This window comes from Ambystoma mexicanum, chromosome 9 (genome assembly GCF_040938575.1).
Source record: "Ambystoma mexicanum isolate Mex_15411 chromosome 9, UKY_AmexF1_1, whole genome shotgun sequence".
NCBI lineage: Eukaryota > Metazoa > Chordata > Amphibia > Caudata > Ambystomatidae > Ambystoma > Ambystoma mexicanum.
This window is the reverse complement of record NC_090931.1, coordinates 562,556,973-562,580,151: the sequence shown is the minus strand read 5'-3', so window position 1 is coordinate 562,580,151 and position 23,179 is coordinate 562,556,973. Positions and strand designations below refer to the sequence as shown.

The 23,179-nt window shown below is 43.5% G+C and overlaps 1 protein-coding gene across 1 annotated transcript in view; it reads right to left on the bottom strand.

Moving 5' to 3' along the window:
• Nucleotides 1–830: 830 nt before the first annotated feature.
• The window catches only part of TEX14 (testis expressed 14, intercellular bridge forming factor), a 116,288-nt gene continuing 93,939 nt past the window's right edge, over nt 831–23,179 (bottom strand). Inside the window, exon 4 of the mRNA XM_069613932.1 lies at nt 831–1,801. Coding sequence (XP_069470033.1) covers nt 831–1,801 — 971 coding nt within the window. The remainder of the gene's footprint in view (nt 1,802–23,179) is intronic.

The following is a 23,179-nucleotide window of genomic DNA, read 5'->3' as shown; positions in this document are numbered from 1 at the left end:
GGTACCCAAGTTGTGATATCTTGAAAAGAGAATCCCAAGAACAATTCATGCCCTTAGGATTTTGAATTGCATGTGTGCTATTTTGAAAAGAGAATCCCAAGGAAGATTCATGCCCTTAGGATTTTGAATTGCACTGAATGTGGAAAAGATGTGGGGAAGGGAGTCCTTTCCCCTGGAGTGGATTGCAACACCAAGAGGAGGCGGTTATCCTCTTGGGCTATAAAGAACTTCTTTTGAACTTTTGTCTTGGTGGAGACAACCTGGGGAAGGGAGTCATTCCCTGGAACCGTGAACATTATCCATTTGGAACTTTTGTTGGCTGTATACCTTTTTGTTGAACTTGAGCATTTGCGAACTTTCCAAGCCAAAGACAAAACCCTTAACACCTTAGAGTTACTTTTAGAATATGAGGGCTAGGATAGGGTTTCGGACGCAGGACATTTTTGTTTTGGACATCTTGACACAGGGCATACCCTTAGTTTTGGTTGAGGTCAGGAAATACCTCCTAGATTAGGGACAGTGAGGCATTTTCCAACCCCTTTATTATTTAATAGAAGTCTATACCAACAATCATGAGTCCTCTGTGTCTGCGTCTCATTCCTGGTTCCTCACAACACTAACTTCTGTAGACCATTGATACTCTGAAAAAACCCTTGAATGACATTCACCAGTCAATGCTTTCAATGTAATAAGCTGCCTATTCAGAATTTCCATCGGTAGGTACTTGTTTAGTCAACCGTGGAACAAGTAACATCAATGTTCGACTGGTGTCTTAATTTTTATGCCTAAAATCTTTTTAGATTCCATGCTTACATTTCGGTTTACTCTTTTTACATGTCAGCATACAATACCTGCTCATTTATATCTGCTTGATCACCCAATTTTTCTTCTTCGGCTACTTTATAGACAGTCCAGCTCAGCTTCCCCTGTCTCGTGCTCCCTTTACCAGAGCTCATGACATAATCGCTTTGAACTTTTCTTGTGTCCTTTGCGACAGTGCTTGAGGCCCCATGAAGATGACTCTCTGGGGGTATGTAGCGGCCTGGGGGACCGACTGCAGGAGAAAAGCCTTTACTTCCTTCTGAATAAGATTTACTCTTGAAAATGTTTCTGACAGTGTCCACCTCATCACGATTTCCTTCTTTGGGTGGCATACGAAAGGACCAATTTGTGGTAGTAAATGATTCATGTCTTTCCTTGTTTCCCAGGGAACTCTGTAATTTCTTTTCTGTATTGGAGAGCGAAGTCTCCGCTTGATTCACTAAAGTCTTGGAAATCTTGTTATTGAGGACGCATGAACTGATATGATGTTGCAGGGTGGAGACTACAATCAATCTTTCTGTTACCTCACTCCTTGTTGGCTCAAACTCAGCTGAGCCCTCTGCCTCACTTGGGCTGCTCTCATTGTCAGTATTATGCACTGCTTCTGTAACAGTTTTAGTAGAGCTGCTCTCAGCAATGTCATTGGGTTCAGCGTTTACCAATATCTCCCTCAAGTGTAGGTTGGTTATTTCAGCTTGATTATCTGAAGTTTCTGATTTGGCAACTTCCTCTTCCAGCACGCGATCCAACTCTTCCAGTGCATCATGTTGTGAACCGGAAATTATAGAATTGTCCATTTCTGAAAGGTACAAAGAAGAAACACTAACATTGCTGGTGTTTTGGTCCTTTTTTCCATGCGACAGGAAAAACGTTTTGTCCAGGGTTTGTGTTGCCATATTATTGCCATTGGCCTCCTCGTGAGTTCCGATTTCTGCCTTTGCTTCAAAGCTTTCATAGCCAGAAACAAAGTATTCAAAACCTATGGAAAAGCAGAAAGAAAATAATTGCATCGCACTAGTAACACAATGTACCCTGTGCAAATTATTTATTTCTGAAAAAAAGATAGTTACTCACCATAAATGTTGTGCTCCTCATCTTACTCTTCCATACTATTGGAATGGAACTCAGTTAGAAGATGGAAGCAGAGCAGATTTGCATAGCATGAGCAATCCCCTTTGTTTCAAACATATGAAGTCTAGGAGCTTCTGAAACCATGCTTGGGACAAGGTTCAACCCTCGAAAATTCTTGCACCATTCGCCCAATTCAAGTTAATTTCCCGTACCTTTATAGCAAAGGTAAAGGCATAGGCCTCCTTACAAGTTTGCTGGTATCATGGCGGTAAATCTGTATTACCTGTACTATCTGTATTACCTGTATCATCCGTATTACCATTACAGGCCCTCGGTCCGGATTAGGAGTGCTTACAACAGTTGTAAATTCTCATTCCATTGACTCCCATTGGACTCCATGGGGGGATTTGCTGGTATCACCGGCACCAGTATTGCCTGTAAGGCACCTGACTTACCAAATCAGGTGCCCCACCGGCAAACTTGTAGTTGGTTGGTGCAGTAACGTGCCGGTATGTGTTAATACCAGCTTGTTATTTCCCCACCAGCAAACATATAATGAGGTCCTATAGACTTGGGGCTATGGCTGTCTGGGGAACAGATGCCTATGGAGCGAGATGTCCAAGTGCCACTATGTGACTCACCCTTTCTCAGCATGGCCTAATGAAACTAAGCATGTGAGCTGTAGCATACAGTCTGTGTAACATGTTCGGTCAGATGCCCAAGTGGCTGTTTTGCAGATTTTATTCAGCCATCATTAATCATGTAAAGCCACTGACACCCCCTTGGCCATAATGGCAGGTGCATACATGTATTTCAGAGTGCAAAGGCTCCTGACTGAATAAGAGTCTAGGATACAGGAGCCCGCCCAGCTTACAATAAAAACCTTTTCATTCTGCATATATGGAGACGATTCACCATAAGTGTGAAACAATCCGGACAAATTTCTTTTGTGCGATCAAATTAATACATCTGAGTTCTCCAAATGTACAGATTATGAAAGGTTTTGGGGGAATCTGCAGAAGGCTTTTGAAAAAGCTAAACAGGGACATTGCTTGTGCATATGGAAACCTAAAGGTATATTTCTACAAGAGAGAGATGAGTTCTAATATCAACCATAGCTTTTTTTAAAAAATGTGCATGGATCATCAGAGGAAAACTGATGTTTTCAGTAACCTAATCTTCTGAGGAGAATAACGTCTTCCCTGATCCAAGTTTAATATCTTTTCATTCCATGGGTTAAAACAATTAATGCACCAGAACAAGCCTTAGGGCCAATGAAGCTTAACAACAATGTCTGGCTTACAAATGCATTTCACTTTTGAATCGCTATATACCTGGTCACGACAAAATAGGATCTAGAGGCTCTGCCAGGCCAGAAAGACAGTGAAAAAAATAGTCCCAAGTACTAGATACATGTTTTTTTTTATTTTTAATTTTATTACTTAAATTTTGTTTTGATGCTTACGCATCCTTACAAAATTATAAAATAGTTCACTTCAATTTCATTCACAAAAGAAAAACATCTTTACCTACATACACTATACATCTTGTGAAAAGAGAAACCAGATAATTACAAATATCTACATTAAGCATAGCATACAGAAAAGAACATCCAAAATTGATTATTCAATAAAAATATGATTATCATTTTACATAAAAACATTTCATAATTCACAAAAGTAAATAGGTTCAAGGAAAAACCTCTTATAACAGAGCCAATCATACGCATAAACCTTTGAATTCTAGGTGGCTTCATCGATGGATAAGGCTGCCTCGATAATTTTCACTAGGTGTACAGTCGCTAAAATTATAGAATAACAAGAGCCCCACATACAACGTGACCATATTAATTCCCTTCCAAAAACTGAGTGAGTAGAAGTAAACGCGTTAATATTTTTTAGCCTTTCAGTTTCAAAAAAAGGACATATAAGAAAGAGATGTTTTAAAGTTTCAATTACTTCGTCCTTATTACAAAATCTGCAGGTGGTATCCAGAAGAGTCTTGGAGTTACAATTCCAATGTTTTGTTCTCGCTTTCGTGTAAAGTAAATCTAAGCGGAATCGCATGTATGATGTCCTGGTTTCAACACTAGGGCAAAGGATGAGGTATTGTAAACGTGGCGATTGCTTGTGTCTAAATATCGCATATTCCGTGAATGATCCATAAGAAGATATCTGAGAGCAGGAAGCAGCCCAGTCATTCCAAAACAAACGTTTATGAGCTGTTTTTAGTATGAATTGCAAATCTCTGGTCTGGAAGAAATATTAATTCCGGCTAAAATTGTAAGTATATGCTTCTGGAAGATTGCAATCGAAGCCGGATGGGATTCTCTCAGCATGACAAAGAAATCCTCGTATATCTAGTTTTCAAGAGGAAAACAAATTTTTGCATAATTTTTCAGTATACGCCAATTATGACGTGATGCCAGGGAATTTAATCCTAGTTCGTGGCGTAAGATTGCATTCGGAAGATAGGAAGGTAGACCGAGAGTAGTTTTCCATAATTTAGCTTGCAATTTGTTTAAGAAGGTGGAGAGATCTAATAAACATAGATCTAATCCATATAGGAGAATTGCCTCTACCTTTTTAGAATAGAATTCAAAGAGCGGAACTAAAGAGAACTTACAATATTTGCGAAAAATTATTTTCATTTGGTTTTGCAGTGGAAGAACTTTTTCAACAAATGTTTTTTGCCGAAAGATAGCAGAAATGTTATTTGCGAAATTGTAACCCAAATAAGTAAACTGTGTGACAATTTGAATATGACTGGAGTCTAATTGCCAGCAAAATTTGCGCACCTTTCTCCTTGAAGCCAGCACAAGGATATTCGATTTTGCGGAATTTATCATCAAGTTGTTTGCTCTACAAAATTGCTGAAAGGTTTCCAGTTTGTTCTGAAGACCCGATTGGGTGCTATCAAACAAAAGCACATCGTCAGCGTACGCTAACCACGAGAGTTGGAGCCCACCAAGATGGATGATGGAAGATTTTGCAGAGTCCCATAACCCTTCGAGATCTGATAAGTATAGGTTAAATAGGACTGCCACAAGATTACAACCTTGCTTGACACCAATCGCCGTTGGAATGGGCTCGGTCAGGTGACCATTGCTTGATATGCGTACTCTGAAGGACGTGTTATGATGTAGCAGCGCAATGAGTGCTACTAAGGAGAGCGGAAATTTGAGTTCAGTCATTTTATCCCATAGTCTGCTGCGAATTACGCAGTCAAATGCGGCAGATAAGTCTAAGGAAGCAATGAAAATCGGTCCCTAATGAGGACCGTGCGCTTTCGCATTTAAATGCGCCAGTATAGTGGCATTTTATTGTGTCCCCATGTTTTTTCGGAAACCAGTTTGTACTTTGTTTAAGATACGATTTTCCGTTATGTGGGTTTCGACATCCTTCGGTAAGAGGAGTGCGAAGATTTTAGACGCCAAGTCCATAAGGGCAATAGGCCTGAAATTAAGAGGGTTGTTTAACGGACCTTTTTGTGCAAAGGAATAATGATGGAGCTAACCCACGAGGGCGGAAGAGATTTTAGGGTGAAGATTGATTGAAAAATCCTCAACAATACAGTGGCCCAAAATAACGGGTCATCCTTAATTACGCAGGGAGGCAGCCCATCTGGTCCAGCACATTTCGAGGTTTTTAGCTTAGTAATAGCACAAAGTATGTCCTCAACAGACCATGGGCACAGCGCCGGGATGTGAATGACTAACTATATCAGTTGGTGTAAATCTCTCAGGTAAAAGATATTTCTGTTCAAAAAATTTGAACCAAGAATTGCCGTCTATGGCTGATTCTAGGTGGGGCATGGAGTTTTTATTCGCTGCCCTAAGTAATTTCCATATATCTCGAGTACTATGCTTACAGATCAGGCGTACCATGTTTTGGTTGCCTATTAAGTGAAACGAGGTTCGGGCAGCTTTTATGCTATTTTTATGTTTTCGTACAAGTAATTTTTTAGCTGCCAGGTAGTCAATATAATCGCTAGAGCGGAAATTTCGCTTAAGGATTCTTAACTCACTATTTCTCACCGCTTTTAATTTGGCAAGTATGTTTGCCAAATAAGAAGCCGAGGAGTTAGTGTTCTGCTGTAACTGCGCCGCTTCTGCTATGGCAGCTAGATGTCCTTGAATCATCTGCAGATTCCACTCGAGAACAACCTGAGAGGGGTTATCTTAAAAAGCGGAATCAGGCCACCAATCCCGATTGACTAAAAATGTCAATTGTCTGCAAGTCGAAATATTCCAGCGAATTGACAAAAACTGTCGATCACTCTGAACTAAGGCAAGGGCCTGCATCTTATCGAACAATTTAGTTTCAACAATCATAGTGCTTGAGAGTATGGCGTGATCGCCATAAGGTGGAAAGTGGCAATTAGTGAGTGAAATAATACCAGAAAGATATTGGGAGGCAACTATGTAATCAATAGAAGAGCGTGAATTTCCTCGACGCCAAGTGAAGCAGGCCTGAGGATGCTGTGGCTGTATCACCACAAGGTCCCAGCTAGAGAGGAAATGTATCCATCTTACACCATTTGCGTGAGCAGTTTTAAAGTGGTATGAAGATTCATTTGACGGGGGGACATTTGAAGAGGCGTACAGGTATGCATTAAAATCACCACAGATCAAAACTTCCGCGGAGGGATAATTACAAAAGGTTTCCATTAGTGTTTCATTTAGGATGGAAATGGCTTCTTCAATACCAAGGGTAGAGGGATTCCAGTAAATGGATATTAGGACCACTCTTTTCGGCCCAAAAATGTTAATATCGATATCAATCATTAAAAACAATTGATTGGACACTTTAGAATTAATTGCAAAGAAAAAGTCAGTGTTGAGTAAAATGGAAATCCCCCCCACGGGACGACCAGACCAAGGCTGAGACGCAACATTGTGAACGACGGTAAAACCATCCAGAAAGAGTTCGTTAGAGCACATGGTTTCTTGCAAAAAGAAAATCAATGGCAGGTCTTTCCTACTCCTGTTTGCGAACCATGTTAAAAGATTATTAAATCCGCAACAGTTCCAGGACTGAATAATGAACTTGTTGCATTATGAAGTCATCATATCAGAGGAGTTCATACTTGTTAATTGTGATGGAACTTTTGCCGCAGGCCGGATCCCCAAGATACCATTCAAAGCAGTAGTGAGAGAGGCCAGTTGCACTAAAATTTTATCGTTCTCAGATGGAGCAGAACCAGCATTATTCGCAGCAGTACAATTTTTTGGGATTAGAGGAGGAGTAAACTCCAGAAATTGCACTGCCTTTTCAAAGGATGGGAATGCTGGTAATTCGAATCCAAGAAAAAGCAAGTCCGTTTTGTATTCCCAAATCAATTTCGCTATAATAGGCGATATTACTTTACACAACATGCGATTATTGTTAATCAGATGTAGCTTTATCCACTCTATATCTTGCGAAATTAAATTGCGCAAGGAAGGAATTTTATAGAGAGTGTTCATCAAAAATGAGCGGTTAATAGGAACCGCCCCGTTGATTTGCTGGTTACTGGACCATCCTATTAGAGTTTGCATTTCATCAGGGATTTCATTAAATGATCGTAAATTGCGATTGATAATGATAAGAGGGGAAGAGGATTTAGATTCAACATTGCAAGATGTAATAGGTGTTTGAACAGCCGCTACCTGGGGGAAGTTGTGCACAGCGTCGGCCGCTTGCTCTGCTGTGTCCATTCTTGGACACGTGGACTCTTGAGACCTATTACCTAAAAGAGGCACCTGAGGTGATGTGTGTATGGATGCTTGGGGTTCTAGCAGAGGTTGTGCAGACAGAGGTTGATGAATCAATGCCTGAGCAACCGTTGGAGCAGGGCCCTTCGAGTCAAGTACACCCATGTTGGAAGTACTGCTAGCACCACAGCACAATGTTTTTTTATTGTCCACAAGAGGAAAAAAAATATTCAAATTTGTCTGTGTTAATACACTCGAAGATATAGTGCCTACGCACCCAGCCGTTGCTCCGACACTAATGTGATCTTCTAGTGCATTCACCTCAATAGGTTTAAGCACGGAGGAACCCATGCCTTTCTTTGCTCTTTTTTGTGCGTTTTTAGACGATTTCAATTGAAGTGCCATTAAACTCTCTTCGTTCAATTGACTGACATTAAGTTGAAATTCATCATTTCCAATTTGAGTGGAGTTCAACAACGCATCTGCTTTGTCACAGTTTTTGGCTGAGCATCGCAAGGAGGCAACTGCATTGCTAACCTTCGAGATGGAGGCACTGTTCCTCTTAGATCTATTTCTCCGTTTCAATGCTCTCTGATATGATTTTTTCATTCTGCGCGACGGATGGTACCAATTTTTAGACATATCAATTGATTCTAAGGAGGTGGACTCCTCAAGTAGATTCGTAATCGCTGAAGGGCTATCAGGGGGGGGCTCCGCAGACGCGGAGGCTGGAACATTGGTATAATTTTGGAGTAATTCAGCCGAAAACAACTGGGATTTAAATAGAATCTGTTCAATTTGTAGAATTCTCTCGTGTGGAAGTTTTGCCACTTCGACTACGTCAATCATTGGGGGATTTGATGATAACGGCTCCTGTAAGTTAGGTTTGGCCACTAGATACATGTTTTACTTTATTTTGAAAAATATAATGGCATCAAGCACCAGGGCTATCAGAGTTATATACTGCTTGGGGGGGGGGGGTCAGGGGGGGATGGGGTGCTGACTGATGGAGGGTTCGCTAGCACAAACATCAGATCTGGTTGTCAGGTGCCCATAGGCAGGATGCGCAACATAGGTGTTTGTGGTGGGTGGTGTATATGATGGCAGCTCTGAATAAACCCCTTACATTGCAGGTTTGTGGACCTTTATAAGATGTCTGCTGTTCTTTTATAATGTTGCCTTGCTTATCAGTAGAGAGACAGAAAATATCTCAATCTGTCATTCTGCTCTGCACCTCCTGCCTGCCATGTTGTAATCTGGCAGTGCAGAAGAGTGCCCGACATGAAGTAGGTTGTGTCACATCTACCCTGGCTTCTTTACCTCCAGGGTTGATTTGGTATGATCTTTCGCATGGACTCTTCTGGATCGGTGCTGGGATCACAACCCTAAGAGCCTCTGCAGGCAGGGTTTTTTCCTGCCTGATGCTTTTCCATTCAGTTATGGATCTCACCCCTGGCCACCCAGTCAAGGCCAAGGAGTAGTTTAGTACTGATGCTTTTGGCACAGACCCCATGAAGGTCAGATACCTCATACGCAATTTGAATGTGCAAATGTGACCTTGGGGGACACTTTCCTAAATATTTTTTTTTTTATTTTGTGCCTGCATTTTCTGTAGATTTTTGGCAATCACATTCAGTCTAACCAATGAAAATGCTTCAGAAAAAAACCAACACCTGCAAATATAGATAACCTGCTACAATCTCTTTTTGTTTTGCTGCATATCCCGACAGGGGATGACTGTAGATTTGCTTGGTTCTGGTTCAGTTTCTCATCTAAGGGTTGGATTTGTTGACACACCTTCTTTAATTTCAGCCACATGTATTTTTTTTTCCTTCCATTGGCATCTTTGGCCTTGGATGTCTGCTTACATTCACTGTAGTTTGGTAAAATGGCCCTATAGACACCAATATTACCACTACATATGGTGATCCACTCTTGTATGAAATGTACATCATATCACAGTGATATTGTAACCATATTGTTCTTAGTGTGCTGAGGAACAATGCTATGTGATGCCACTTCTTGTTTTGTCAAGGGGTGAAAGGTTGTGCGCCATCAATTCCTGTGACATTTTTTGCCAGAAAGTTGCTCCGCCTTGTTCCGGACCATTTCCTGCACTGGGTCGAGGTATACAGGGACTAGGGTTGGGTAGCGCAGGTGGGTGGGGGAATAAACATTGTAGTGTGGGTGGGGCTAGTGAGAGAGGGGGCAGGGTGTATAGTGGGGATAAAGAGAGAGGGGGAAGGATTGAGTAGAGAAAGAGGGGGTAGGATGGCTGGCGGTAGAGAGCAAGGGGCTACGGTGGGGGATGGGGCCTAGAGTGGGTGGCACAGTAACTTCAAGATGTGAGAGAAATGGGAGGCACTGCTATAATGTTAGTAGTCTCATATATAGTGCCCTTGTGCATATTGTGACAGGCTTATCGGTTTGATGTGCTTATGGCGGCTGATACTTGATAGATTAACTTGCGCCACTACATTTGCTTTCATTTCCATTACTTGGGTGCTTCAGGTGTATATTATTGGCTTGCAACCATTTTATTTAACTAAACCTGCGTACACCATTTAATTTGCAGGAGTATTTTACGTGATTAAGACATGAATGAAGGAAGGGGTTTGCTAAATGAATGAATATTCATGGGACACTAGTCATTTAGCAAACTTGGGGGCGAAACACTTGAATTGTGCAGTGGGGACAAGGCCTTCCCTTTCCCTTGCTCAAGAGTAGGCAACTTGCGACTTTCCCGATGTTTCCCCTACTACTCACATCATGTCTCACCATTGAATATACTGGCTGGGGCTGCTCAAAGTTGTTTTAGGGCAAAACATATGGCGTGCTGCAGACCATCGTTTTTTGTGTAAGCATTACACAAAGACTGTGCCAGTGTTCCCACCTCAGGAGATGTGGGGCCCGCTGCATTAGAACAAATGCTCATGTTGCTATAAATCAACAGAATTCAGAGATGTGAATTACAACATGATTATTTCAAAGATAATGATATTTTCAAAACAATGATGTCCCAGTCTGATGGATCATTCAATCAATCAGGGAAACACTGAGGGATCTCGATGTGATAATGCGTTTTAGGCCAACGTGTGTCCTCCTTCAGGAGTGGATTGGCCCGACTTCCATTTAGCAAAGTTAGCACAAATTCAAAAATAATCGTATATTGTTTGAACTTAACTCACAAACCTCAATCCAATGATTTAATTTATTTGGATCATGACGTGAATGTGCTCAGTCAGCAGACTATCATTTCCCACTACATGAAATTATTTCCTTTTTTCCTTATTTACTTCGCTCAGGGAGATGGCGTGCAAGGATGGATGGCTCTTGTAACGTGGTGTGATGGGTTCAAAGAATGATATGGACACAAAGAGGACATGTTCACTTATTTTATTTAAATGATAAAGAAAAACAGACCTAACTCCCTCTATCGCTATGGGGTAGTTCCCTGCCTCATCAGCTAAACTTAAGGTTCTTGTCTGTCGTCAGGAAGTCAAAAACGTGAATGTTCTCTGTCCAAACCTATCGCTACCACTAATAACCGATAGCTAAATTGCGCCAGATGAATGTTTCTCGTCATGTGGCCTCCCCTTTGCCTCTTTGTTTTGTGCATTATTCTCAGGACTTCTTCTTATAACAATGTTCTTGCAAACACAAATGTCTCTCTTTCTCAATGGGTTTCTTTAGGGTGATCTCATGTTCTGGGTTCTGATCTACGAGTTCCTGTAAATCTTTCCAATAGTCACTTTATTATTAGGCTCCAATTCACATGACTCTTGTCTGTAACATTTTCCACAATATGCTCTCCACCTTCTTCCACTCATTGTATATGGTTCGAGCTTTTGATACACTTTGAGGTTTCTCCACTGTTAGGAACTCCTTAATATATCCTATCTGTCTTGTTTTATTTCACTCAACACTTTTATTACACACTATGGGGGTAATTACGAGTTTTGAGGTAGCCATGTCGCTACTAGCGCCATGGCTGCCGCCAAACCCGGGTCTGGTCTGGCAGAATGGGGACTTACCGGGATATTCTGACCTGTGCGGACCCAGTAAGTCCCCATTCAGTTTACCATTCCCCATTCCCATTTGAGCCCCCATAGGGCACAATGGGAATGGGGAAGGCGCTAATAACGGGCCCGCAAATTGCGGGCCCGTTATTAGCTCCAAGGTCCCTTACCGTTCCCGTAAAGAACGGCTGGTCAGACCAGCCATGCTGGGACTCACTAATGGACCTCGGAATTGGGCGGTAAGGGTTTACCGGCACCGGTCTCCTTACCGGTGACCGTTAACCCTTACCGCCCACCTCAGAATGAGGCCCTATGCCTTATTACTCTTTATTAAGTGGCTTATCCACTTGTCTTCAAGTGGCTTTCCTTGAGTTCTCTCTGGGGTGCTTCTAACCCTAAATGTCTTTCTCCTCTGAGTTAATACTTCACACTTATCATTAAACTTGAATATTTTCTCTGACTCTAAATGACTTGGGTTTCTCTTCCTTTATCATACTTATGACTTTTATCATCCGAACTCTGTAGGACGTGTCTTCCCAACAGCCTGCCGCCAATCCAGCATACCCGTTATCTGTTTTCCTCAGGATTATGCTTGCGGGGCTCGACACTCGCTCAGGTACCTTGGATAGCTCTCTCGACCATCCGTCTGTTTTGGTTTCTCACTCACCTCTCTCCAGTCTGTTTTTCATGCTCACCCCTGGTCCGGCATGCTTCTTGGCTTTCGCCTTCACTGTATTGCAATCACCGAGAGCTAGTGCTGCTCTCAGCCATGCTGGCCTTGGAGTCATTGTACGGGTGCCCATCCCACCACGGGATGTTTGTGGTCATGCCACCACTTCGGAGGCTGCTTGCTCGTCCATTTGGACAACAAATTTCCTGCTGTTCACCACGCCAGCCCACCGGGCTCTCTGATGGTTCTTCTCCGCTACAATGAGTGCCGGGGTTCCGCGACCTAGTTTGGCTCCACCGCTCTAAGGCGCTCTGGCTCAAGAGGGCTTTCCCTGTGTACTGTTGTCTTTCCTCCTTTCGGGCTTCCTTATCCTACATTCATAGTTCTTTGTTCTTAAAGGCGTATGTCTCTTTTGCTTGAGCCTGCATTGTCTGCATCACAATAGGAGTGATACGCATTGTGTTTGATATAAGGAAGTACCATATAGGCAGAAAACATGTCTTCCAAAGGGAGTTCCCCTTGAGAATGGGAGTCCCTGTCCCCTAAGGGGGAGTCACACTTGCCCAGACCCCCAGGGAGGGTCTTGCATTGTGGACTCACCACCCTAGACTCACAGGAGGTGGCTCCCCTTTGGGGAGGAGGGACAAATACTCCTAATTCATCACAGTGGTTTTCACTTCCTTTTCCCTATTCCCTATCTACCACTGTGGTGACCCACATTCACCTTTTTACAAATCAAATTCCTTGGTTATATCCCTTCTGATAGTTGAATTATCAGCCCAAAATCAAATCCATGGGGAAAGCAGAGGCTGTGCAAAAAACCTTACCTGACAATAATAGCCTGAACTTTTTAAGGGCTTCCTGAGCTACCTGCGGGACATCGCACAACAAGGCTTCCGCTTACTCTTGTACTTCCTTAAATGTTCTATGAACTGCAATTGCTGGAAAAGGTTCATTACTACGAGATGACTCACGTTCCCTCTTTCTAGATCTGCATTCCGTTTGATCCATTGGCTACTGTTTCACATGCAGCCTGTCTTGCACAGCCACATTTCTTCCATCTCAACCCTAGTGTGGCTTCCCAATTCGTGTTTTTCTGTTCGTCCTTTCCTTTTCTCGCTTCTTCACTGCTTCACTTTTGCACTTTTTCATATTTCTTCTCCCACAGACTACAGTCTTGTTACTCTGGTAGGGGCACGATGTGCCAATATCTCGGACAAGGTTTCAGCATCTTAAGACCACCACGGTGCTGAATTGCACAGTGTAAAAGCTATATAATATAACATACCACATGCTCGCGTATTCACAAAAATAGGTACTTTTTTTGTAGAACGTTTCATCATATCATGAATAATGACTATGGGCCTCATTACGACCCAGGCGGTAAGTTACCGCCTGGGCCGTGACTTTACCACCATGGCGTAAACTACGTTTACGCCATGGGGTTGGCGGACTTACCGCTCCATTCCGAGGTTGCCGGGGCGGTAAGTCCCCAATCCCCATTTACCCTTCCCCATTCCCATTTTTGCCCCATAGGGCATAATGGGAGTGGGGAAGGCGTTAATTACGCCACCGTAAATTACGGTGGCGTAATTAACTCCATGGTCCCTTAGCGCCATGGATTTTAACACCTGCTAAAAGCAGGTGTTAAGTCCGCCATGGCGCTAAGGGACCTCGTACTCAGGCGGTAAGGGTCGGCGCTGTTAACGCCGCCGTAAAACCCTTACCGCCTGAGTCGTAATGAGGCCCATATAAGTAGTTAACCTTATCATCACCTTGCTTTTGTTGTATGTCTTGTTATGCCTATTAGGTATGCTGCCCAACTGCCATTGCCATGGCTGCAAAGAGCACCAGCTTGTCTGTGTTCTGCAGACTGTAATCTGAACATACATGATAAGCAGTACACTGGATTGCAGAAGTACATTAAATTATACCATTAATGTATTATTGCATTCAAATTACATTTGTTTGCAGGGATGATCGGTACTGTAACGTTACAGATAGAAGTTTCATGTCGTGGGTGTGGGGTGCTGTGTGGTTTAATAGGTCTGTGAAAATGTAGTTTCTGGTGTGGACCGAACTTGGTGTGGGACTCTGCCAACTAAAATGGGGGGGGGGGGGTGCACTAAGAGGTGGAGTGAGCGCATGTCTTATAAATCTTGATACCTAACCCTGGAGTAGTCGAGAGATGTGCAATACTTTGCATGCACATTACATGCACACGAAATTAACATGTTATGACAGGGCCAGGGCCTAACCCTGTCAAGGGAGATGAGGACCCCTCTCAGCCTCGGGTGGGAGGACTACCCGAGTTTTCACCAGAGCCATTTCTGCCCCAGAGGCAGGGTGTGGGAGTTGGAAGGGTCACAGTCCCTGTCCCGTTTACTTGTGCCTCTTTACATGAAATGTATACCACCCTTTCCTACCCCACACCTATTCTACACAAAGCTGGCCAGTCTCTTACACTTTTTCCTATAGGACTTTGATTCCCACAAAACTTGGCGGTGGAGGAGAAAATTAGCAGCCCCAAAGACAGAGAGACTGCCACGCTGCAGAGCATCCCGCAAAGCAGACCTGCAGTCAATGCATTCTAAATGACACAGACAGGTGTGGCAGTATAAACTTCGTCTTCAGTGAGAGGGAGGAGCATTCCACACTGCAAACTGTCTCTGTGTGAGTTGCGTCAAGTGCTGTGATTGCCAGTTTCCTTACCTGCAGCAGGGGCATGGAGCGGACCCCATGTTAAACCAGCATACCAAAACCCTAATACAAATTGGGACACTGATTGTGATTGTGGAGGGTCAACACTGCCTAGAGCCGGTGGACCCGCATTCAAGGAGTGGGTATGGCTAAAAACCTCTATACATGTTTGATTACCTGTAACACCTCCCTTGGGGAAAAGAAAGCCAGTGGTTGGCCCTGGGAACGTGCTAAGGACAATGGAGGGGGAAAGAGCAGGATAAAAAGGGGCACAGGAAACTGGAAGGTGTGGGTTGTTAGGGTAAGGTCAAGGGAGGCAAAGGAGGACCAAAAGATCAAGCAGAAAAACAACTGTGGGGGAGAGCATGAAAGATTACTGAAGGAGTGTGCAAGGTAAAGTATTGGTTGGTAGGAGAAAGTGGTACTTGGGTGAGAGTGTGCAGGTAAGGTGGGTGATTGAGGCTACTAGAGAGTAGGGGTGGATGAGAGTGTCTAAGAAAGGGAATGAGGGAGTAACAAGAGCGTGACTGAGGGTGCAGGTGTGGGTGGAGTGTGGAGTAGTAGTTTGGAGAGGGAATAGTAGTAGTGTGGAGAGAGGGAGGTAGTAGTGTGGAGATGGGAGAGTGGTAGGTGTGGGGGAGGGGAGTGTAGTACTTGTGCAGGGAGAGGGGAGTAGTACTTGTGTGGAAAGGGGAAAAGTGTATTGGTACGGAGAGGGGAGTTTAGTGGTAGTGGGCAGAGGAGAGTTGGGGCAGAGTGAGAATATTGAAGGTACAAACGGGACGACTACAAGAGAGGTAGACAATGAGGAGTAGGAAGAAGTGGAGGAGAGTAGAAGGAAGGAGAGAAAGCATGGAACATCAGGGCAGGGAGTAGAAGAACGTGAAAGGAAAGGACCAGTTGGAACTTAGTGTTTGTTGGGCACCTCTTCTTGTAAAGGTTGTATTGTAGGACCTCGATTAGGATTCACCCAAATTGTTCCCAGAGGGAGTCACATAGAAAGGGCATTTGCCTGCATGCCATCACAACCAGGGACTGAAGCAATTACTTCACGTCAGAAAGCCCTACCACTCTTACTTAAAAATCTAAAATGTTTTACTGTGTTACATCGTACAGCCACATATTAAAGTCAAACGGTTACCCATACCCTAATAGCATCACTGTACTGAACCTTGCAGCTAGACTGTTCCCCCAACAATATTGAGTGTGCCTAACTGCGTCACTGTGTTAAAGTTGAACTTAGAAAGTGTGCCCAATAGCGGCACTGTGTTAAAATCTGAACTTAGAAACTGTCCCTAATAGCATCACTGTGTTAAAGTTGAACTTGAAAGTGTGCCTAATAGAGGCACTGTGTTAAAGTCTGAACTTAGAAGGTGTGCTTAATAGCGTCACTGTGTTAAAGTTGAACTTAGAAAGTGTGCCTAACAGCATCGCTGTGCTATAGTTTGAATTTAGAAAGTGTTCCCAACAAGAAGTCTGCCTGATAGCATCACTGTGTTAAAGTTGAACTTAGAAAGTGTGCCTAATAGCGGCACTGTGTTAAAGTCTGATCTTAGAAAGTGTTCTCAACATCGTTGAATGTGACTAAAAGATTCAAAAATGTATATATGCTAAATACCTGTATCCCCATGTTATCTGTATCACATGTTTACCCCTATCCATCTTGTCGCTTTATATACGTATGCCGCTATGTACGCCCCTCTGTCCTGCTCTCGAGCCTGGTTGCAAGCGCTTTACTGATAACCACCATATCACACTACTACGCTCACTCTCCCCTATACACCATCATTCAACTAGAACACAGCTATACTATGACAAAATTCGGCCTAGCTGTTCTCATACTAACATGACTCCACAAACACCTCATCACCCTAAGAAAACACAGCTAGCTGAGCACATACTGGCTATCTTAGGTGTTCTCCTCAGGCCTAACGCAGCCAGAACTCAGTCTGGGTGTCCACCCTCCAGACTGAACACATCCAACTGATTCCTCAGCACCACACCTACAGCTAAGAAGCAGCTATCATGCAACAACCAACCAGCTGCACACATATCCGGTGCACCCACGCACCATATGGCACTCTCTTTCTCTACTGACTAGAACTGCGGTTCCCGAGGGCGTTCAACCTACCACTGCTTTGAGGTCATACCAATGATATATAGGGCGCTATATAAATGCCAAGTAACATAACATAACAGGAGTTAGCCGCTGAAAAGACACTCTGGGATTTACAGTCTGGTGCAGTTACAGAATACATGGCTGGGGAGGACAAATTATGTTTTGTTTTGCAGAGGACTAATGGATAGCATTAGGATGAGTTTGCCTGGGTATTTTGCATAGCCTCCTTCCGGGGGTGAGTCAGTGATATAAACCGACTTACAACTTAAAGAGAAAAAAGGGGAAGGCAAAGGGGCAAATTCGTGGAGCCTTTTTCGAAATATGGAAGAAAGGCGGCATTGGATTGACCGCTAAATTATCAGTGGTTTCTTAGTCAAAGTAGGTGGATTTGCAAATGGCGTTAACTAACCTGTCAGCATGGTTCTTCCCCTACACAGAAACTATGGCTGTGCAATTAAGTTTAAGCAGAATTCAGTATCATTTAGCTGTAAGAAGTAGTCCCTGAATCAAAACTTGAAAATGGGTTGTTTGGTCTCATCAACTCTCTAACTAGTGTGTCTCCTTTTGTGTGCCCCAAAGTACTCGTGAATGGTGGTCATATGTAGACTCGCACGATGCAGACCAGAACAATGAAGAACAAATATCCTTTGCTGTTGATTGGTATTTTAGAATTTTTAAAGGTTGCAGTAATTTGTACAAAGACTCACCTGCTGTGTATAAAGGCATGTAGTGAGTGGAAGGTTGCTTTTTGTTCTCCGTTTGTGCATTATGAACACTGCAAGGACTTTTAAGCTATGTAAGGGCCCATTTCACTTTCAATGCCTCACAAACTCTATATTTTCAGAACTATTGAATACTTTCGTAATGATTTATACTATTTCTGTTTCTTGCCCCACCAAACATCTCATGCGATTCACGTTTTGGGGGCATAATGGGTTTATCAGTTCTCTCTCAAGTTGAAGAACTGTGCATTTGAAAAGCAGTGTTTTCGGTATACTGGGGTTCATACCGACAATCAACAGAGGCCAGATTACAGAAACTTTGCACTGATAGTGTTAGCAATATGGCAATAAAACACATGCTTTCAATGCATTTTTGCACCAGGGCATAGTTTGCCCAAGTGCTAATGCCATTTTGTATAAGCAATAGGTCAATCTTTGCCCAGCTCTAAAAATGTTGAAAGTAGGTTTTTGCCCTAGTGCTAATAAAGTGCAAGATTGCACTTGCAGCAGTGCAGGTTTTCTGGAATCCATCCCAAGATTGGCAATGGATAAAGCAGCAACTGTCGTCAAGCAGCCCATGTCGGATTTAAGTCAATGCTTTTTTTGCGATTTGCCATTTTTAAAGGAATTTTATTGAGAACAACTTGCCTGTTGCTTCTGAGATGTCATTGAAATGGTTGAGCTGAGGATCACTTTGGGGATTTGAAGAACGCTCTCACATCTGTGACTTTTTTTGAGAAATCCTGATACTTGTAAAAATGTTGTGGAACGTAGCTTTGTTCCAGATTCCCACACTGATTTGGAGTACCCATTTTTTTCACAATCACTCCTTGTAAAAGTAATTATTAAATTATTGAGAGGTAGTTATTTTGAAGTTAAAACTGGCGGCACCAATTATTAGGAGACCCATTTCCTTTTGAGATCCCAAAGGGTGACACTAGAGTTGGAGGTATTGTTTTGCCGTCATCTGTAACATGGCTACTGAAGAATGGTTTCTTATATTTTGGACTTGTGATTTTTTCATGACTAGCTAACTTAAAATGAGGTGTTGGCAATGTATTGTGATAAGGTAGCTGCTGGCCATCAAGGAGATAAAGCCACCTTAGGCTCGGTCTGACCTTCTTTTTAGTGGCATGTGTCAATTTCTTCTGCTTATTTTCCGAACAAACCATTTTATGAATTACAAGCTGGTTTACTGAGAACTTACTCTTCAACCTAGGCATAGCATTTCCAATGAATGTATTAAGGTGTTGCCTATGTGAGAGGATTGTTTACAATAATCACCATTCTACACACTTTTTTTAAGGTATAAAATGTTACTCCATTGAGTTTGCCAAGTGCATTAGAATGGCACAGATTTTTCCGATGGAATTCTTTCACAAACATAGGTTACCGTATAAAATAATTTCTGACCATGGTTTGCAGTAATTGGAAATTTTGGGGGTCGGTCTGAAAAGATTTTGGGATTGAACAGGCCCTTTCTTTAACCTATCAACAGAGAATAATGGGCCGACTGAGAAGGTAAATCTGATGCTCATTACAAGTTGGGTGGTATTACGGCCGTAAATCTGCTGGAATACTGCCCAACTGAATTACCATTACCGCCACTTGGTCTGGTGGAATTACCGCCGGATTCCAAGTGGCGGTGTAAGTCCCCATTTTTTATGAGTCCATAGGTGGGGCTTTTTTGCGGAATTACTGTAGCAGTAATTCCACTGAGGTTTTGCGGAGGAGTGTTGGAGGATTTACCTCCTGCACAATGCTGGAGGTAAATCCTCCACTCCAGGGCCACACTCGTAGTTTGCCAGAGCGCATACAATTGGTGGTAATTATGTTACTTCCAACTTTTTCCTGCTCCGCCATACTTGTAATGAGATTCTCAATGCTACACAGTCAAATTGAAAGTTTGTTGCCCACAGCAGTTTGCATATATGAATTTTTTGCATTCTGCTATTGGGAATCCCCCTTTCTTATGCTTTTATGGTGGGTTTTTACTCAAGTTAGACACTGGAAGAAGCTGGACCCTGTCTCTGAGATGTTTTTGATTCAACTGAATAGTTTACGTGACTACTACTCATCGCTCTCCATCTTCTCGGCACACATATTCCGGATCAGCACTGCAGTCTGCAAGAAAGACAATATAAACAGGTTAGCACAAGAAAAGCATATAGCGCTGCGCTCCACGCTTTCTTACCATCTTGTGCACAAGCTGCGCAACATCACGAGGACAGCACCCACACCTATGAACAAAGGAAAGGGTTAAATAGAGACATTTACAAAACAAAGAACACACCATCAAGACAGACTTACCTGAAGAATGGAGTCGCAGCAGGTCTGGACTCTGTAGAGTCGCTCCAGTGAAGTAACTAGGCAGCGACGAGCGCAACCCCAACGCGCCCCTGCACCGAGTGGCAGGACGGAGAGCGCACCTTAACAAGAAGCAAGGTGAGAAGTGCGCCAGGGGGTCCTTAGGTCCATATGGGAGGTGGACCCCGGGTCAGAAGAGAATACCAAGCTAAAATCTAACTACTGTGTTTCAGACCTGGTCTTCAGCCACACAAGGGTCCAAAGGAAGAGGTCCAAGGGTGAAACAGTTCGGACTGGGTGGCGCCCCGTGGATACCAGGTGAGCGTTACAGAACGCAAAGCCTCACAATATAAAATCCACCTGGGCGTCATGGAAACCTCTGAGACCGACCAGCTAGCACAGCTGTTGGGGCATTTACGTGCGGAAGTGCATACAGCCAGACAGTAGAGCAATGCATTGTGGAGGGAGTTGATAGTGACTGACGGATTGACGAGCTGAGTAGACAGCTTCTCCAATCACAGGCCGGACAAGCTCCTTTGCCTGGGAACGTTTCATCAATGTCTACACCACCGACCAATCCGGTACAAATCACTCTCCCAGTAGCAGTTCCATTAGCCCCACCGGAACATTTTATGGGGGACCCTAGAAAATACGCCACCTTCATGAACCAGTGTCGACTCCATTTTCTTTGCAGACCTGGAGCCTTCCCTAATGATCAGTCGCAAGTTGCCTTCATGCTGTCTTATTTGAGTGGCAGTGCTGCAGACTGGTCAGTACCTTCTGTTAGTCAGGATGATCCTCGGGATGCCGTGGTTGGTTGCACACAAACCACTTATAGATTGTCGTACTCGAGAGCTGGTGTTCTCGAAAGACTGCCTCTGCACATGCTATCCCAAGGAAAGTAAGGCAACGACTACCAGTCCCTCCGTTCATGGAACCGCAGCAATGACTCTGGGGGTGGTTGGTACTCTACCGAGTGATTATCAGGACTTTCAGGATGTGTTTCAAAAAGAACAAGCTAACACTCTACCGCCACACAGGCCTTATGATTGCCAAATCGATCTGGTACCAGGAGCTCAAATCCCTTGTAGCTGAATCTATGCACTCACGGAACCTGAAAATCAACATTTGAAAACCTACCTTGAGCAATACCTGGCTAATGGTTTTATTCGCCCCTCAAAGTCATCAGCAGCATCCCCTTATTCTTCGTACCGAAGAAGTTAGGAGATTTGAGGACTTGCATCGACTTTCGTGCACTCAACCAAATCACCATAAAGAATCATTACCCCCTGCCATTTATTCCGGAATTGCTGGACCAAGTCAAAGATGCCTAAATCTAAACAAAATTAGATCTTAGAGGAGCATACCATCTCGTCTGAGTTAAAAAAGGAGATGAATGGTAGACTGCGTTTCGCACCAAATATTGCCTGTACGAGTACCAGGCAATGCCATTTGGCCTTTGTAATGCCCCCCGCTGCATTCTAGTATTTCATGAACGATGTCCTGAGAGAGCTGATTGACGTCTGTGCCCTGGTCTATATAGACGATATTCTGGTATACTCGGCCTCTAAACAAGACTACGTGAAGCATGTCCGCTCCGTCCTTGCGAAACTCCGCCAGCATCATCTCTATGCCAAACTCGAGAAATGTTAGTTTCATGTCACCGAGGTGGAGTTCCTCGGCTTCATTCTCACTCCAAAAGGAATCCAAATGGATGCACATAAGGTCGATGCCATCCTAAACTGGCCAGATCCAACCTCGTTCAAAGGAATCCAGAGCTTGTTGGGCTTTGCAAATTTTTACCGTCGATTCATTCCAGGATTTTCTCAAATAGTGAATCCAATCACATCTTTATTGAGAAAGTGCAACAAGAAGTTCCAGTGGACGGCAGAAAAGGCCTTCCAGGAACTCAAGGTGAGATTTACCTCCGCCCTGATTTTAGGACACCCTCGACCGGATCTACCATACGTGGTGGAAAAAGACGCTTCCATTATGGCAATGGGTGCAGTTCTTTCGCAAAGGGACCCACAAACCGGCCAACTGTACCCGGTAGCCTTCTGGTCCCGTAAGTTCTCACCACCAGAACTCAATTACGCTATCACGGATAAGGAGCTTCTAGCTATCAAATCAGCCTTTAAGGCCTGGCAGCACTATCTTCTCGGTGCCGGGCACACTATCACTGTGATAACAGACCACCGGAATCTGCAATACCTAGAGACTGCCAGGGCCCAATCTTCACGACAGTTATGCTGGGCCTTTTTCTTCGCAGAATATGATTATGTAATCACTTTTCGACCAGGAGTCAAGAATGGAAAAGCTGACGCCCTTTCCCGCATGGGCACGGATGAACTGGTATATACGTCCCACAATCCCGTAGATATCATTCCGAGTGACAAGGTCCTAGGCATTACAACCATGATGACTCAGGATGAATTGCGGCATGAGATCCAATGCAAGATGACTCCCAAGTTGTTACAGGAATGTGATTTGCGAGGAGAACCCTACACAATCAAGGACCAGCTACCATACTTTGGAAGCCGTTTGTTTGTTCCCACAAAAGAGCTTCAGGTCCAAGTAATCTCAGGGTATCATGACTCTTTACTGGAGGGCCACCCTGGAATTGCGAAAACTTTAGCCAAAGTAAAGCGAAGTTACTGGTGGCCAACGTGTCATAAGGATGTTATTCAATTCTGTCAGGTGTCTTGACCCACGTTTTAATTATTTTGCTGCAACCTTTGGTGCTGTGGGCTTAGAAAATCAAAGATGGCTGAAAAGCCCAAACTTGCGCCAGAATCCAGGAAAACTGTGCAGTTTTGCACACACCAAAATGGTCACCTGACCTGCCACCCACCAGTGCGAGTGTGATGGGCTACACACAGAGCAAAAACCAATGCAAAGAAAGATGGTTCTGTTCAAAATCGGTTTTTATTAATGTCAAAAATTGCTAAGATCATGGGCACAAAACCACCAAAAGGATCCAACTTCTTGTTGGGTGTTCCACATCATTTACTGCAAGAATCCATACAAATACAGTATCAGCAAGAATCATATGCT